Below are 18,510 nucleotides of genomic sequence, written 5' to 3' on the forward strand. Positions count from 1 at the left end.
AGATGAACTGATATTATCAACTTAAGATTTAAATAAATAAATTGTTCAAGCTGGGATGAAGCATGCTCCGAGTCTTCATTGCGAACGTGTCAAGTGGTAGGTCCCAAAAGTATAGCTTCTTTGCCCTTTGCAATCCCGAGAAACAGGTGGCCCTAACTGTATTGACCTTTCAGAAGGCTGTGAACACCTGATTCTTCCCTAGCTATTAGTGCTGGGATGTCAATCATAGTTGCTCTGGCATGGGTATATGTGGCCAATGATCACTGAGCTGCTTTTGGATCTTGGCTTGGTTTCTTTTATTTATTTATAGCCTGCCTGTATTATTTTTATGAATAACTCAAGGTGGCAAACATATACAACATACCCTATTTTCCTCACAACAAGAATCCTGTGAGGTTCTTGGGCTGAGAGAGTGACTAGCCCAAAGCCGCTCAGCTGGCTTTCATGGCCACGGCAGGACTTGAACAGAGACTCCTTGCTTCTAGCCTATGCCTTAATTCAGGGGTTTCAAACTGGCGGTGTTATGACCCAGACCCAAGTAGGTAGTAATAAACTTAGTCCATGGAAAAACAAACTTTATTCGAACAGCTGGGAATTACTTCATTCCCAGCATCGTTCAACTCAAAGTAAAACAAATGCCTCCCAACACAAATTCCTCAGTTATCTAACAAACCTTAGTCCAATTAGGCAAACTGCCAAAGGCCCTTCCTGCAAACATCCAGAAGCCACAAAAACAAAGACGTATACAAAGCAGAAGATGGAGCAGAAGACGCAGCTACAACATTGTTTTCCGGCAAAGCTGAAACACCGGTGCTGGTCTGTTTTAAGCCTTATGGGAGGGGCCAATCAACTCTTGGCCCTACTCCTGAGTTGTCCTCTCTGCTTGAGCTGCTCTTGCCTTCTGGCAGCTCTTCTCATGCGTGCATTTGGAGCAGGCTCCTCCTGTTCCTCTGCCTCACTACTATCAGTCTCTGGAGGCTCTGGAGTCTGCACCTCACTTCCTGATGGCCCTGGCCTCACCTCAGCCTCATCACTGTCTGACTCTGTTGCCAGCTCCGTAGGCTACTGATGGACCACAACAGGTGACCCGTGAGACGGATGTGTCACACTTAGGCCATGCCCATCCCAGCTCTCTGAAAGGGGAAAACTTCGTGATAGGTCACGTGATGACGTCCTATGCCTAAATTACTAGACTGAACAGACTCTCGTTTAATAATTTTGATTTAATAATTAAAATTAATTTTAATGAAATGCTTTGCTTTTTTTAGTTTGCCACCCAGAGTTTTCTTAGATGGGCAGCATGCAAATTGGATTGATAAATACATAAAACATGGAAAGGTTAAAGAGTATAATGTCAGCCCTGGAGGCCATCTTTTCTTTGGAACTTCAGGGCTGCCACATTTAGTGCCTGGGAAAATGGGAGGGGGGATCTGCAAGGAGTTGATGAAGATATGTAGCCATAACAACATTCTTTTCTCTGAGCGTCAAGGACGTTCAGCCTGCACCTGAGTAGGAATGACTGGGGGGCTGTCTCCAGTTTGGATGGTGGATTGATTGGATCATGCGACGGACATGTGCGTGCAGAGGATGGGTCTTTGACTTTCTTTTTTGGTGGGGAAAACCCGGGAACTTTCAGATTCAGGTTTTCCCAAATGTGCCAATATGACATCTCTAATAAAATAGAACTTTGAGGAATTGCTAGTCTTGGCGTCTTTTTTAGTTGGGGGTGTTATTTGGAACCCTGACATATAAATTTGGAAGTGAGGATAACCAACCCTAAACATCCAGTGCTAAAAGGATTAAAAAGGAAAAAGTTGGCAATTTTGGTAAACCATAAAAAAATGGATTAGTTTTCACTATAGTCTGCTTTTTAAACAATTAGTCCTCAGGTTAAACGGCAATTAGGACTGGTATTGCCTCATTGCTAAGTGATGGTTACAGATCGTGATATCACATGACTGCATTGTTCAGCGACAATACTGCCAGTCCTGGTTACCATTGTAACCTCAAGATATGTGGGTCCTAAAGCGGGAAACAGTGGATGTCCCAAATAAGGAAGTAAGGACATCATGTGAGGGGGAAGCAGGGTGCAGTGCACCACACAGGAGCGAAGAGAGGAAGAGGGGACTTGCCGGAGCCAGTTTGGTCTAGTGGTTAAGGCACCAGGCTAGAAAGAGAGAGACCAGGTGTCAGGAATGCCTCCTTTCAATACCCAAGAAAGAAAAACCCCAATTCCATTGTTTGTAGAGAAAGGTACTTTTACTGAGTAGGAACTGAAAGCAAACAAAATCAAAGTAAGCTCTGAGGTATTTGGCGCGAAATACACATATAAGAAATATGCCTCAAGCCCCCCTCCCTGTAGTCCAGTCAGTCATGTCCAATCCACGTCCCCCCCTAGGTGGCACATGGGGTGCATCTTCAGATGGTTTCATCCCTCTGGCATGCTGTTATCAGCCCACCTTCCAACTGCTGAACACATTTGAAAAACTCTTCATTTTACAGTTTTGTTTCTCCTCCAGCACTCCTTCTCTCCCACCCACCCCGTTACCATGATAGCCGTAGCAAGCCAGGTAATAAATGCATAAATTGGCAGATAGACTACCCAAAGCAATAAAGCAGTAAGACTGGAGGCTGACACCTGGAGCTCTAGTCTTCCCTTAACTGTGAAAACCAACTGGATGACCTTGGCCAATTACTCTCTCTCAGCCCAGCCCACCTCATAGGGTTGTTGTTGTTGTGAGAACAATAAGAGGAGGACGTTTGTTGGATATATTCTCCACCTTGAGTTATTTGTAAAAAAAATAATAAAGATGGGATACAAATAATATAAAAACTTGCAACCTTCCTGCTGGCTTCCCCCATTAACGTTGCTTGTGGCAAAGAAGATTGCAAATGGTGAGTCCATGTCTGTGGGATGGTACAGCCGTTGTGCGGTACCTGAATTGTGATCATATGAATGGTGTGACAGCTGGAATTTCTAAAACTGGTTGTAAGTAACAAAAAGGAACTGTCTGATTGTATGAGCTATCAGCCAATGGAATGGGTTGTCATATGGTATGGGGAGTTCCTCCCTAGAGGTCTTCAATCCAAGGTTGAATGAATGATCTGTCAGAGATGCTGTAATGAAGGGGTCTCCAACCTTGGTCCCTTTAAGACTTGTGGACTTCAACTCCCAGAGTCCCTCAACCAGCAAAGCTGGCTGAGGAACTCTGGGAGTTGAAGTCCACAAGTCTTAAAGGAACCAAGGTTGGAGACCCCTGCTGTAATGGATACAAAAATAAGCAGAGGTCTGAACTAGATCAGGAGTCTGCAAACTTATACTTACTCTGGGGATCCATAATGGAATTTTATACATCCTTCTAAAAAATGAATGTAGACGCTAATTAAGAGAGGAAAAACTAGAGGGGAAGTCCTTCCACTTATGACTTCATGACTATAACTTTGTTGCTTGTATCCTTACGATTTATATTGTTTCCTAGTATGATTCGATTGCTTATTTGTAACCTATGACTATCATTAAGTGTTGTACCTTATGATTCTTGATGAATGTATCTTTTCTTTTATGTACACTGAGAGCATATGCACCAAAGACAAATTCCTTGTGTGTCCAATCACACTTGGGCAATAAAGAATTCTATTCTATCTATTCTATTCCTATGAGTGTGTCTTCTTTTACTCTTGGGGGTGAGCCAGGCTTCTTTCCGTCTTTATTCTTCAAAGGAAACAAGATCCATGGCTTACAACCGGGCTATTTACGGGACCGCCTACTGCCACCAACAGCCTCCCATCGACCTGTGCGCTCCCACAGGGAGGGCCTCCTCGGGGTACCGTCAGTTAAACAATGTTGACTGGCGGCCCCCAGGGGGAGGGCCTTCTCTGTGGGGGCTCCTGCCCTCTGGAACGAGTTGCCTCCGGGGCTTCGTCAACTCCCCGACCTCTGGACCTTCCGCCGCAAGCTGAAGACTTTTTTATTCCATCGAGCAGGGCTAGCTTAAAAATGTAGTTTTAATGGGATTTTAATTTTATTGTTATTGTTAGTTTTTAGTATTTTGGCCGTAAATTATATTAATTTTATATTGTTTTTAACTTATATTATATTATATTGTGTTTTTAAACTGGCTGTTTCCTGAGTCCTTCGGGCGATATACAAATTCGATTATAAATAAAAAATAAAAATAAAATCCCATTTCTGATGCTTCTGCTGCGTTATCCTCATTACTGTCTATATTGATACATAAATATTCTGGAAGAGGAGAGCATGACATTCTACATGGCAGCAGTTTGTTGACTGGTTGGCTTATATTTAACATAAAGAAATAGCTCTTTTCTCTAGGGTGGACAGAATGTAAGCAGTTTTAGATGCAGGGGAATCAAAGCGAGGTTATCCCCAAGCTCTTCACAATCAATACTGTGTAGCAGCCAATAGTCCCTCTTCACAACTGATTTGGAAGTTCATCCGACAGGAGATGAAGTTGGCTGCAGCCCATTCTGAAATGCATGTCTTAAATCTTAACGCCACTGCTTTGGGGGACGATGCCCCACCACCTTCGAGCCAGCAAATTTGGAAACGTGGGAATCTCAAGGAAGCATCCCAGGCCCCTCACGTTCCAATCCGGATGATTTTCGAGGCAGCGATCCCCCACCCCCACACCTCCGCCGACGCTAAAGCAGGGGTCTCCAACCTTGGCAACTTTAAGCCTGGCGGACTTCAACTCCCAGAATTCCCCAGCCAGCTTTGGAATTATGGGAGTTGAAGTCCGCCAGGCTTAAAGCTGCCAAGGTTGGAGAGTCCTGCGCTAGAGGGATGGGACGCTTTGGCCCCGCCCCCATCCCGACATGCCTCGCGCTCAAAGCTCAGCGGCCTTTCCGTAGGCAAGATGGCGGCGCCCACGCTCCGGGCTGGCCGCCTATGGCTTCTTTCGGCTCGGAGAGCAGCGCCGCCGCCGCCCCGACTCCTGATTTCGCAGACGCGGCGGCAGCGTCACGACCAGCAGCCAGACGCTCGTCCGACGCCGGGCTCTCCCGTGGCGAAGGGCCTCTTAGCCACCCAGTACCAGCGCGGTCTATTCCAGGAGGTGTTCCCGCCTGAGCCCGCCGAGGAGCAGCTCATCGAGCTCCTCCAGCCCGGCCGCCCTCCCGTGACGGCTTACTGCGGCTTTGACCCCACGGCCGACTCGTTGCACGTCGGGCACCTGCTGGCGGTGCTGGGCTTGCTGCACTTCCAACGGGCCGGCCACGACGTCATCGCCCTGGTGGGCGGCGCTACGGCGCAGCTGGGCGATCCCAGCGGCCGCACCAAAGCCCGGGAGACGCTGACGGCGGAGCAGGTGCGGGAGCGCGCGGGGGGCCTCCGCGAGGGGCTCCAGCGGCTCTTCCAGAACCACCGGGAGCTCTTCTGGGCCGAGGAGGGCGGCAGCCGCTTGGGCAGCGTCCATTTCCTGGACAACGCCAGCTGGCTGGAGAGCGAGTCGGTCATCGGCTTCCTGGCCGGAGTCGGGGGTCACCTCCGGATGGGCACGTTGCTGAGCCGGCAGAGCTGCAAGGCCCGCTTGAGCAGCCCCGAAGGCATGGGCTTGGCCGAGTTTCTCTACCCGGCCCTTCAAGCTTACGACTTCTTGCATTTGCACCGTAGCTACGGCTGCCTCATTCAGCTGGGCGGAGCCGACCAGTTGGGCAACATCATGTCTGGCTACGACCTCGTCTCTAAGTAAGACCGGAAGGAGTTGGGGTGGTTTTGCAGGGCGCCTGGCAACTCTTGATGTGGCAAAGGGATGTGTTGGCATGTTATGGACATGTACAGAGAGCTGTAAAGCACTGTGAACATTCACACTGAAGCGCGGTATATAAGTAATGTCATCACACAAAATCTATGACTTGCACCAGGTATCATCACACAAAATCACATTCACACTGAAGTGGTACATAAGTCTATAAGTCTAAGGCAGGGGTCTCCAACCTTGGCAACTTGGGAGTTGAAGTCCGCCAGGCTTAAAGTTGCCAAGGTTGGAGACCTCTGGTCTAAGGCATATAAGTGCTGTCATCACAGAAAATCTATGACTTATATACTTGCACCAGGTGTTACCACAAAAAATCACATTTACACTGTGAAGCGGTATATAAGTGTAAGGTATATAAGTGATGTCATCACACAAAATCTATGACTTACATACTTGCACTAGGTGTTATCACAAAATCACATTCACACTGTGAAGCGGTATACAAGTCTAGTAAGTCTAAGGTATATAAGTGATGTCATCACACAAAATCTATGACTTATATACTTGCATCTAGTGCAAGTATGTAAGTCATGGATTTTGTGTGATGATGTCACACTTTTTTTTTTTTTGTCATTTGGCTCCCTTGGTCTCGTGGGTTCCATGGGAGGTAAGCTTTAATTTGACTAGGTGCTGTGGGAAAATGCCTGCCTTAAAGAAGGGATCAAAGTGTTTGGAGATAGATGCAATAAAGCATATTTTATTATCCTCCACAACTAGAATAGAATTGAATTCTTCATTGGCCAAGTGTGATTGGACACACAATCCAATACCTGGACCCAGCTATTTTGGGTAATTATCGTCCAGTCTCCAACCTTCGCTTTGTGGCGAAGGTTGTAGAGAGTGTGGTTGCATGGCAGCTTCCCCGGTACCTGGGTGAAGCTGTCTATCTAGACCCGTTCCAGTCTGGCTTCCAGGCCGGTCACAGTACGGAGACAGCTTTGGTCGCATTGGTGGATGACCTCTGGAGGGCCAGGGATAGGGGTTGTTCCTCTGCCCTGGTCCTATTAGATCTCTCAGCGGCTTTTGATACCATCGACCATGGTATCTTGCTGCACCGGTTGGAGGGGTTGGGAGTGGGAGGCACCATTTATCGGTGGTTCTCCTCCTATCTCTCCGACCGGTCGCAGACGGTGTTGACAGGGGGGCAGAGGTCGACCGCGAGGCACCTTGTGGGGTGCCTCAGGGGTCGATTCTCTCGCCCCTTCTGTTCAACATCTATATGAAGCCGCTGGGTGAGGTCATCAGTGGTTTCGGGGTGAGTTATCATCTGTATGCTGATGATACTCAGCTGTACTTTTCCACCCCGGACCACCCCAATGAAGCTGTCGAAGTGCTGTCCCGGTGTCTGGAAGCCGTACGGGCCTGGATGGGGAGAAATAGACTCAAGCTCAATCCTCCAAGGCGGAGTGGCTGTGGATGCGGCACCCGGTACAGTCAGCTGCAGCCGCAGCTGGCTGTGGGGCAGTTATTGGCCCCAACGGAGAGGGTGCGCAACTTGGGTGTCCTCTTGGATGGGCGGCTGTCGTTTGACGATCATTTGGCGGCCGTCTCCAGGAGGGCCTTCCACCAAGTACGCTTGGTGCGCCAGTTGCGCCCCTTCCTTGACCGGGATGCCTTATGCACAGTCACTCATGCCCTTGTCACTTCCTGCTTGGACTATTGCAATGCTCTCTACATGGGGCTGCCCTTGAAGTGCACCCGGAGGCTGCAGCTAGTCCAGAATTCAGCTGCACGGGTAATAGTGGGAGCAACTCGTTGCTCCCATGTAACACCAATCCTGCGCAGTTTGCACTGGCTTCCTGTGGTCTTTCGGGTGCGCTTCAAGATTTTGGTTACCACCTTTAAAGCGCTCCATGGCTTAGGACCCGGGTACTTACGGGACCGCCTGCTGTTACCTTTTGCCTCCCACCGACCCGTACGCTCACACAGAGAGGGCCTTCTCAGGGTGCCGTCCGCCAAGCAATGTCGGTTGGCGGCCCCCAGGGGAAGGGCCTTCTCTGTTGGAGCTCCTACGCTCTGGAATGAACTTCCCCCTGGTTTACGTCAAGTGCCTGATCTTCGGACCTTTCGGTGTGAGTTGAAAACGCACCTATTTATTCAAGCGGGACTGGATTGAAATTTTATTGGGGTATTTATGTCTTAAGATTTTAAACTCTTTTAAAATTTCGGCCACATTATAATATTTCTTTTTAACCTCTTTTTAATGTTTATATATTGAATTTTTACTTGGCTGTACACCGCCCTGAGTCCTTCGGGAGAAGGGCGGTATAAAAATCGAAATAAAAAAAAAACAAAAAACAACAACAATAGAATAGAATTTTATTGGCCAAGTGTGATTGGACACACAAGGAATTTGTCTTGGTGCATATGCTCTCAGTGTACATAAAAGAAAAGATACGTTCATCAAGGTACAACATTTACAACACAATTGATGGTCAATATATCAATATAAATTGCCAGCAAAGGATTGCCAGCAACAAGTTATAGTCATACAGTCATAAATGGAAAGAGATTGGTGATGGGAACTATGAGAAGATTAATAGTAGTGCAGATTCAGTAAATAGTTTGACAGTGTTGAGGGAATTATTTGTTTAGCAGAGTGATGGCCTTCGGGAAAAAACTGTTCTTGTGTCTAGTTGTTCTGATGTGCAGTGCTCTATAGCGTCGTTTTGAGGGTAGGAATTGAAACAGTTTATGTCCAGGATGCAAGAATTTGTCTTTGGTGCATATGCTCTCAGTGTATATAAAAGACAAGATATACTTGTCAAGAATCACAAGGCACAACACCCAGTGACAGTCATATGGTATAATAAGCAATCAAATCATACTAGGAAACAGTCAATATCAATATAAATCGCAAGGATATAAGCAACAAGTTACAGTCATGCAGTTACAAGTGGGAGGAGACTACAGGGATCTCTTGGCCACAAGAATGTAAAAGAATCCCAAACTATTCAAGGTTATGGATTATTCCAGAACTGACACATGGTTAAGAAAGCAGTGTAAATCAGATTATCATTTTTGTAGCTGGAATGTAACATCTGATAATACTATAGAATGCCCTTACTGGAGTTTCACCCAGAGCCTCTATAAAGACTCCAAGCCTCTTCTACTGATACTAGCATCTTTTAACATAAACAATGTTCTTTATTTTTTCTAAATGTCTATGGAGATTCTCAGTCATCCAGGTCATGGTTGTTCCAAAGGTGCTTTTTACAAGAGATAACTGGACTTTCTGTGTTTTTTTCCTTCAGCTGTGTCCTTTTTTGTCCTTTAATGTACTCATGTAGTGTCTCCTTTCACACTAGAAAAAGGACTATAATTTCATTTCGGTCTCCTTCCCCTTTGGGGTTTTCGGGGGTTCTGTCTAATAATACATTTCAGAACCATAAGAAAACAATTGAATATTATTTTTCTCCCAGTGTCTTTTGGGGAGGGAACTGAGGTGAGTGTTAATGAACTTTTATTAGTGGTAGTGTTTTTCAAAATTGTGGACTACATTTCACCACTTCTTTGCAGTTGGATATTCTGGGTAGAGCTGATGGGGGTTGGTCCAGAATATTTGAAGAAAGTAAGTTGTCTACATTTGGACTAGCAATAGCAATAGCACTTAGACTTATATACCACTTCATAGTGCTTTTACAGCCCTCTATGTAGTTTACAGAATCAGCATATTGCCCCCAACAATCTGGGTCCTCATTTTACCCACCTCGGAAAGATGGAAACCTTGAGCTGGTGAGATTTGAACTATTGAACCGCAGCTAGCAGTCAGCTGAAGTAGCCTGCAGTACTGCACTCTAACCACTGCACCACCTTGGCTCTTATCTCTTGGACATACATTCCTTCCACAACTTAATGTGCATCCAATATCCTGGTGTATAGCTACTGTCATATACATAGGTGATTGAAAATAAAATAAATATTCGATATATCAAGTGTCTATATATCAAGATGATGTCAGGCTGAGGGACACTGTTATAAAACTTAAAATAAAAATTTGGTTTGTAAATGGTTGGTTTTTTAAAAATATGTGCTGGCCATTTAATATGACCTAAGAACTTAAGAGCCAGTTTGGTCTAGTGGTTAAGGCATTGTCTAGGAGCAGGGAAACTTGAGCTTTAATCAGGTTTTAAAGTCCTTGGAAGAAGGTAACAGCATACCACTTCTGAAAATACTACATATGAATTTGTTCATGTTAGGTGTGATCAGTTAGATAGTATCAAATGTATATCAAGCTCTCTTGACAAATAACATTTCCATTGTTGTTTTCTTCAGAGTAACTGACAAAGATGTATATGGAATAACTGTGCCTCTTATTACAAGTACTGCTGGAGATAAGCTGGGAAAATCTGCTGGGAATGCAGTTTGGCTTAACAGAAATAGGACTTCTCCTTTTGAACTCTATCAGTTCTTTGTCAGACAGCCAGATGCCACTGTTGAAAGGCAAGTCTATTTCTACATGGAAAGTTATTTTCCTGCTAAGAACAAAAGGACTAGTTTGCTAGAATGATGATTTGCAGGATGCTGGACTATCAAGGGGGGTGGGGTGGGAAGCAGAATTCAAAGCTTTATAGCCATAGATCTCCCTTTCTTTCAATCTAGCACAAATAGATACCTAGATATCTAATTATTTCTATTTATATTTTCAATAATGTTGGTATATAAAGGGCAGAAGACTGCATTTCTTTAACTGGTTTCACAGGATTATTGTGGCAATCAAGTTGGAGTGAGAAAAAAAGTAGCCTTCTTGAATGTCCTAGAAGTTAGAATATATGTGGTAGGTTTTTTTTAAAAAATGATGCTTAGAGCACACCTCACAATTGGTTTATGCCATCTCAAACTTCAGGAACTGGTACTTTTGACACCCAAAGAGCCTAGCTCTGTTCTCCCTGATCAACGATACGCGATAAACTTTAAAATTAAATACTTGAAACACAGCCTCCATTTTATGGGTTGATGAATAACAAAGAATGTTAACAGCTCCATTGCTTGCTGTATAAATTACAATACAAATAATACATTCCTGATTTTCAAAACATCCCCAGAGCTGAATGTTTCTGCATTTACTGTGGTTAGTTTGTCATATTATTTTAGCTCTATTTGATCAGAAACAATTACTGCCAGTGTCAGGTTTTTATTTTCAATATTTCTAGAAAAGGAAATTAATGTATTTGTCCCACTTTTAAATTATGTACTTTTAAAAAAAATTGTGAATCTGTATTATGTGACACTGAAGCAAAATAATGCTATCCGTTAAGGTACTTGAAGCTTTTTACTTTCCTTTCTGGTCTGGAAATTGATCACATCATGCAAGTGCATGCTAAAGAACCTGAGAAGCGGGGACCTCAGAAGCGACTTGCTGCTGAAGTAACCAAGCTTGTTCATGGCAGGAATGGTCTGGAATCTGCCAAGAGGTAAAGTACATTTACAAAATACAGATTGAATTTGTTAAATCTCATTTGCTGGACAAAAGTTCTGTTAATGGATATATAAGCAAGGGCTGTAGTTTTACACATAGCAAAAAGAGACAATTAAATTCTGGATTTGCCATCTTAATTTCTTCCATCCCAAGTTGGAAGCTTCTAAACCAGAGGATGTCAAACTCAATTTCTTTGAGGGCCGCATCAGGACTGTGCTTGACCTTGGGGGGGGGGGGCTGGAGGGGTGTGGTCAGGGTGGGCATGGCCAGCTCGACGTTACTCAAGTTGGAGGCACCTGTGCTCTGCCAGCGAAAACAGGCTCCCAAACTCGCATTTTCAGCTGCGACGGCCTCCTGCAACCCTCTGCCAGCAAAAAGGGAGCTCAGGAGGTCCCCATGCAGCCCTCCTAAGCTCTGTTTTAGCTGACAGAGGCACTGCCGGCCACTCCTTTGCTGTTTCCAGGGTGGCCCCGCAGGCCACATCCGACCCCTGGGCCTTGAGTTTAACACCCCTGCTCTAAACAAAGAAAGGAAAATCTAATATAAGGAGACTTTATCATCATTTATGTCACAAATGGTGCGTGGGGATGTTGAGGCACATGATTGGTGCAGAGGAACTTTGGAACTGAAGCCTTTCCAGTCCTCTAGACCAGGGGTCTCCAACCTTGGCAATTTTAAGACTTGTGGACTTCAACTCCCAGAGGTCCTCAGCCAGTTGAAGTCCAAGTCTTAAAGTTGCCAAGGTTGGAGACTCCTGCTCTAAACCTGCTCTATCCCCAAAATGAAAAAAGTTTCTCCCACTTTTTTTAAAGTGAGGGAGAAGACATGAAGCCGTCATTATTCATGGTATTTTTCCAGCAGGGTGATTGTAAATGCTAGAGCACTTTTGAAGTATACAAGTGCTCTTCCTAAATTGAGAAAAACTGGAATAGCAAATATTGGTGCAGTGCACATTTTTATACCTACCTCTTTATTACCAGATGTACAAAGGCCTTCTATCACAGCAATGTGGATGCACTAGAAAGTATGTCTGATGAGGAGCTACAGGAGCTCTTTAGAGAAGCACCTTACATAGAAATGCTACTTGAGCCTGGAACAACAGTACTTGATTTGTGTCGGAAAGCGAATGCAATTGCAGATGGACCAAAGGGGTAAGTTAGCACATTTCTTTCTCTTTGTACTCCTGCTTTCTATAGCATATGCTACAAATTGCCTTGATGCAGAAGTTATTTCCATTAATCCTATATACAGGCAGCTGGAATTGGAATTGCTATCACTTAAGTGAAGGGATGGTAAAGTACAACATCACATGACCTCATTGCTTAATAATGGCAATCCTGGTTGCTGTCATAACCCTAAGATGTAGGGGTCATTAAGTGTGAGTCCTGGATAAATAATGAAGGAATGTCAGAGATAGGTAGGAGAGGTCAGGGAGATCCTTGGAATTGTAGGTGGCCTGGGAGGCTAGTAGAAGTGATGATCATGTGTGGGCAGGAGAGACTTGCAATTCTATCAGAATATAGGGCAGTGTTGGCGAAACTTTTCGGCATCGAATGCTGAAATGGGAGCGCGTGCGTGGGAGCACCAGAAACTGGTGCATGTACAGAAGCGCTGGAAACCAGAAGAGCAGTTCCCCAGCACGCGCACGCTTCCGGTTTCCAGCGTGTCACTTGGTCTTCCAATTTCTGGCGTGCATGTGCGTGCAAAGACCAGTTAGCTGGCACATGTGCATGCCGGAACCCAGAAGAGCAACGGGTGACAGCTGGCATGCCCGGAGAGATGGCAATTAAATGCTGGCACACATAAGTTCACCATCACAGATATCGGGTCTCTGCTTTTTCCAAGTTTTAAAAATAACAGATCTGCCCTCCTTAACATTCCTGATAAAGCTTCTAAACTATCTGAGATGTATTAGCAGTAAGTCCAACTGTACAATTTCTTCTTCCAGATACCGTGACATAACAGTTGGTGCGGTTTCTATAAACCATATTACAGAAACTAATCCTGAAGCTGTACTTATTCTTGGACAACATATTCTCAGTAATGGCTTATCACTGCTGAAGATTGGAAAGAAGAACTATTATATTATAAAATGGCTTCAGTTGTCACATGAAGAATGACAATATTAAGGTTTGTTTTAAGTTATGAAAGCCCACCTTCCTTCAAAGATATCAGAAAGGCATAACATACAGCGGTACACATCAAGGACAGTGGAGCAGTTGCGTAAAGTGTTTTTTCTCACTGAGTGAGACCTGCTTACCTACACAAATCATTTGGAAAATGGATGTGTTTTATTTCATCATTCAGTCACGGTTTCAGTTATAATGGAATTTAAATGTATAAATCATTGTGGAAATATTCCTGGCAATAAGGACATTAAAGTGAATTTTCAAAGACTTACTAGTTGCATTATTATTTGAATTACAAGTTTTAGGTAAAATGGCCTATTCTAAACACCATAACTAATTTTGTTCAGTATTTTCTAAGATAATACGCTGAGAGTTTATGCACCAGAGACAAATTTCTTGTGTATCCAATCTCACTTGGCCAATAAAGAATTCTATTCTATTCTATTTAGTGTCATTTTATGCGGTGGACAGTTTGGACAAAAATGTAAGAATGCCTTGAAAAATGCAGCTTAAGTTAATAATAATAATAATCATTATTCTTGAAACATCAATAGGTTCAGCTTCAAAACAAATACTGGGATAGGTGAGAAATGTTAATGTTATTATAACTTAGTTTTGAGATCCAATCTAACTGAAAAGTCAATTATTTAATATTATCAAAAACAACAGCTTTATATATACTATGCTTTCCAAGTAAGATATTACAGATATTTTGCAATAACCAAATTCTGCCTTTACTGCTTTCCCAGCTTGCTTTTGTTTAAAGCTTAGTTTTTTTCTGAACCTAGTTACTATCAAATTGCTATTCATCAACAGCAGTGCTGGGCTGTAGCCATAAATTGCATTTATATAATTGGAATAAGATTTTTAAGATTTTTTTAATGTCCAGTCTGTAATAGTGGGGAGTGCTAATCATATGCTGGCAATTAAATTTTTTTTGGATGGCCTTACTGTCCACAAGAACCAGAATTGCAAATGTCCACATCTTACGAGTACATTTGATATATTGCTTCATATTTCACAAAGCTATATTATAATTGTACTTACTTCATCATTTATCCTTCTTAGACAGTTCATTAATAAAGGCAGTAGTAGTAGAAAAATTTGGGCTACACTTCTTTTTAAACAAATCTAAGCAACTACTTCTTTCATAGTTAACAACTATTCAAAGCAATTAAAATACTTGCATTTACTGAAATTTCACTCAGCTGCCTTGACAAGTGATTATTAAAACTGATCGTACTTTAAAAGATGATTTATTGGTACAAAACTATCAACTGTACAGAGTTAGTTACAGTTATAACTTTAGTAACTGACAAATTGTCTATGCATAATCTTCAGTTTTTGTAGGTTCAAACTGCAAATCATTTATCTTTGCAATGTTTGCGAAGATGATTTTTACATTGCTTTAGACCCAGAAAGTCTATTAAAGAAGAAATATTTCTGTGAAAGTTAACTGTGATCTGATCCAGGACTAGAATACTGAAAAGCACCTTGCCTTGACATACATTTCATACTTTCTATTGTACCAGGACTATTGAAAATTATAGAAATTGGACTAGTAATAAGTATTGTGTAAAACATGTACTGGGAATGGAACAATTTGGGAAACATTCCATCTTCTTTATCTTTCCTAGTACAGAAGGGGTTTCCTTGAAACATCAGAAACAATTCCTGTTCCAAAAGAGTTACTCCTCAAAATTTAGGAGACCTTCACCAGAAAGATGGATCAGTGTAATCTGAAGAATGATGTCATATGCCCAAACAAAACAGTTTTGTTGGCCCATCTCTAAGTACTCATCACTCCACTTGAATTGATTCAGGGAGCTGTTGTTAGTGCTTGAAACTGCCTGTACTGATGTAAATTAGAACAACTTACTTCAGAGACAAACTGGCAATTAAATATTACAAGAAATATGAGCTTTGCCTTCAAAATTATATTTCACATTACTTTTAGAGCAAGACAGATTTTTATCAGTGATGGATTAAGATGTTTAGTCTGACCCATGTTGTTTACTTTTGAAGATGCAATGGAAACTTCCAATGTCCACATCTCTGAGTCACGGATCAATGCAAAAATTATCAGGAACATGCAACATTACCTATGCAATGGAAAATCTTTAAATCCAGTTGGATGGTCCCACTTAGCACCAATAGCACTTAGACTTATATATCAGTTCACAGTGCTTTACAGCCTTCTCTAAGTGGTTTACAGAATCCGCCTATTGCCTCCAACAATCTGGGTCCTCATTTTACCGATCTTGGAAGGCTGAATCAACCTTGAGCCGGGTGGGATTTGAACTGCCAAACTGCAGCAGCCGGCAGAAGTAGCCTGCAGTACTGCTTTCTAACCCACTGTGCCACTACAGGTCTTAAAGCAGGATCCAATCAGAAATTAATATAAACAAAATATTTCTTCCAAAGTTCCTCTAAAACAGAATAATTTCCCCAGGGGTTAATTTGGGCATATCCTAGGAGTAATGGAATAATGTATGATTGTTTGTTTGTGAGTTGAGGATACTGCTGTCAAGACACTTGTGTAAAACAACGGTCTAGGTTTTGTGTGCTTGTGTGTGTTTATGGGGTAATGACTGGGCAGAGATACAATACTATAGTATTTCTAACTCATATACTAGTGCAATTCATTGAAGTCTGCCAGAATCCTGGCATAGCAGTTACTGAATTCAAGACCATCTAGTTCCACAGATTTGCAAAGGCCACAAACAAGATTCAAACACAATTTTATTTTCCATATGATTAACCTGTACGTGGGTGTGAATTTCTGTAATAAATCTGAACGCAGAGACACATTTAACAGCAGTAAACGCAACTATGTTTCAGTGTAAAATAAGGGTGTAACTCATATACTTTCAAACTTACTGAATATTTAAAATGTCCGGTCTCAAAATGATTTAGGTCAACTTCTTTTTAGCCTGTTACGCTATCAGGCAAAATTTGGTTTTCCACTAGTACGCACGGAAGAAAGCACTCTGCCTACTTCCTAATGTGTGCTGCTCAAAGGAAGCTGGAAATATTTCAAGCGCGACAGTTAATATGCTTCCTTTAAAAAGGAAAAAAAAAATATTTGTGATAAGATGTGTTGTGCTTTAAAATAATAAAATATTCAGGGATCAGTATAACATTGTTGCTTTTGCTGGTTATAGTAGAGAAATCAAACAAATCGGCTGTATCATTTGGTGGTTTCTTTTAAAAAAGGCAGTAATATGTTCTGGTGATCCAAGTTGATGTGATGGACAGCTGCCTTTACTTCAAGATTATTAAGAGAGACATGATCTTTCATACTATTTTCATTTATTTTTTTAAAGCCTGGTATTTTAAGTGAACGGTCCCAGGTTTTTGGTCCCATCCAGAGGAAGCTGGTGAATGGAAATTTCTTGCCAATTCTACTGTTCCTCAGCTGACTTATCAAATATTCCATATTTCTATAACAAAGAAAAGTTCAGTAATACCAGAAGTTAAACCAACTATCTTTGAGCTTACATATCACACGGCTAAGAGGCAATATTCCTCTGGTACTGTTCATCAGTTTGAGATCAAGGGCATGCAATTAAATTCATAATTAAATATTGCAGGGTCTTTCTTTCATGGTTAAAAACTTATATTGCAAAAGCAGCTGAAAAAGCTACATCACAATACTACACTGCTCATCTTATTCACAGGCAACTAATTTAACCAAACCAGGCACTGGAATTTTAACCTAGCTTTCCACCCCTCAATTTTAACTTAATTCAGTCCCACATAAAACAAGGCTGTTCTTTGCATCAGAAAACAGCCGGGGATAATGATGATTAAATATTATTTCCTTTGCAAAGTATATGATGCTTTTCTGTCCATAGACAACTGAACCAAACTTCTTGATATAAGCAGACTTTACATGCTGTGATACACATGGAGTTTCATTAGTATATAACACCTAGCCCTTTTCAAGTCTCTTGTTTGTTCACCAAAGATGCGTTTCTCTAATCTCTGCAATAATTTGACTGGCTCGTTGCAGGGCCTGAAAAAAAAAAAGAAGAAATCATATACCAATTAGGGCAAAGGGCATCAATCCAGAAGTGCTTCTTGTCAGGCAATAATTTACAACTCTTAGAACACTCTGAATCATTCTGCTCAGTAAAAAGTACTGCAATTTTTTAAAGGAAAAGGCGTATATTAAACATTGTAAAATGGTGGAAAAGCTTGAGTGCAAAGAATTGTGGTTCAGGTTTTTCCTGTGACGTTACTATATTTTCACTGACACCTCTAGAAAGAAGGAAAGATATTGAACATGGGGGAAGGAGGGAGACAGAGATGTTGGCTCTCAAACTTCGCCCACTATTTTATGTAGATTTTGCCCTCTAGTATAGACTTTGCCCCTCTATTATAGATTCAAGTGCTCAGTTGGGTTATTTAGGTTACTTTAAAGAAGCTAATGCTAGGGGATATTCAATTTGTTTAATTAAAAACTCAAATAATTTGATCTCCATAAGCATTATGGTCCATAAATGCATTTAACAGTAATTACTTCACTATTATTGTCCTAGAAACTCCAGTTATATCATGCTTATTTTAAAGTAAAAGTAAATACAAATAGAAATTACAAGAGCCAGGGAAATGCATAAATACTTCCTGCATTGCAGGACATTTATAGAAAAAATAGGATTAAGTAAAAATATTCATTTTTTAAAATCTTTATATGCCAAGCAGTGCTAGCCATAGGCATGTAAGTAGTTCTCAATTACTATCATAACTGAATCCACAATTTTGGTTGTAAGCGATGATCGTTATAAAGCAAATTATGTGACCATTCACAATTTTATGGCTTTTGTGACCATCATTACGCAAACCCATTGTTCATCATGGGGCGTTTTTGCCAGAAACTAGAAGTAAATGCCGTATCATAAATTACAGTCATGTGATACTGCAAACAGTGGTAAATTTGGGCTGGCTCCTAAACGCCCAAAATGCAGTCCTGTAACAGGGGGAGGGGGTGGGGAACAGATTTGGAACTTTGAACCCAGGTCATTAGTAGCTTTTTCCGGATCCATCATATCTTCTAACAGTTGTAAGGCAAGGACTTCCTATAATACTTTTCATGGAGAGGTTCCTTTAGACCTGAAAATTATTCTAAGGGTTCCCACAGGGTAAAAAGGTTGGGAAAGCATGCTCTAGGCATTGGGCCAGA

At 42.1% G+C, this 18,510-nt stretch overlaps 2 protein-coding genes across 6 annotated transcripts in view; one reads left to right on the top strand and one right to left on the bottom strand.

Annotated features, from left to right (window-relative positions):
* The first annotated feature begins 4,847 nt into the window (after positions 1-4,847).
* On the top strand, positions 4,848-13,593 carry YARS2 (tyrosyl-tRNA synthetase 2). The gene is made up of 5 exons (XM_058191592.1): positions 4,848-5,707; positions 10,053-10,220; positions 11,036-11,191; positions 12,177-12,347; positions 13,145-13,593. Exons 1-5 carry the CDS (start codon positions 4,878-4,880, stop codon positions 13,314-13,316), a joined length of 1,497 nt encoding a protein of 498 aa, XP_058047575.1. The 5' UTR covers positions 4,848-4,877; the 3' UTR covers positions 13,317-13,593.
* A 2,456-nt stretch (positions 13,594-16,049) lies between these two features.
* The window catches only part of DNM1L (dynamin 1 like), a 48,705-nt gene continuing 46,244 nt past the window's right edge, over positions 16,050-18,510 (bottom strand). For all 5 annotated transcript variants that reach the window (XM_058191581.1, XM_058191582.1, XM_058191583.1 and 2 more), the window contains one exon: positions 16,050-17,343. In XM_058191581.1, the coding sequence (XP_058047564.1) occupies positions 17,287-17,343 (57 nt within the window). In that variant the 3' untranslated portion in view covers positions 16,050-17,286. The remainder of the gene's footprint in view (positions 17,344-18,510) is intronic.

Source organism: Ahaetulla prasina, chromosome 7 (genome assembly GCF_028640845.1).
Source record: "Ahaetulla prasina isolate Xishuangbanna chromosome 7, ASM2864084v1, whole genome shotgun sequence".
NCBI lineage: Eukaryota > Metazoa > Chordata > Lepidosauria > Squamata > Colubridae > Ahaetulla > Ahaetulla prasina.

Excerpts from the sequence above, each read along its gene's own strand:
- YARS2 (XM_058191592.1), top strand. The coding sequence starts at position 4,878 with ATGGCGGCGCCCACGCTCCGGGCTGGCCGCCTATGGCTTCTTTCGGCT. Across the intron at positions 5,708-10,052 it reads GGCTACGACCTCGTCTCTAA|AGTAACTGACAAAGATGTAT; the intron begins GTAAGACCGGAA and ends TGTTTTCTTCAG. Across the intron at positions 11,192-12,176 it reads GGTCTGGAATCTGCCAAGAG|ATGTACAAAGGCCTTCTATC; the intron begins GTAAAGTACATT and ends CTTTATTACCAG.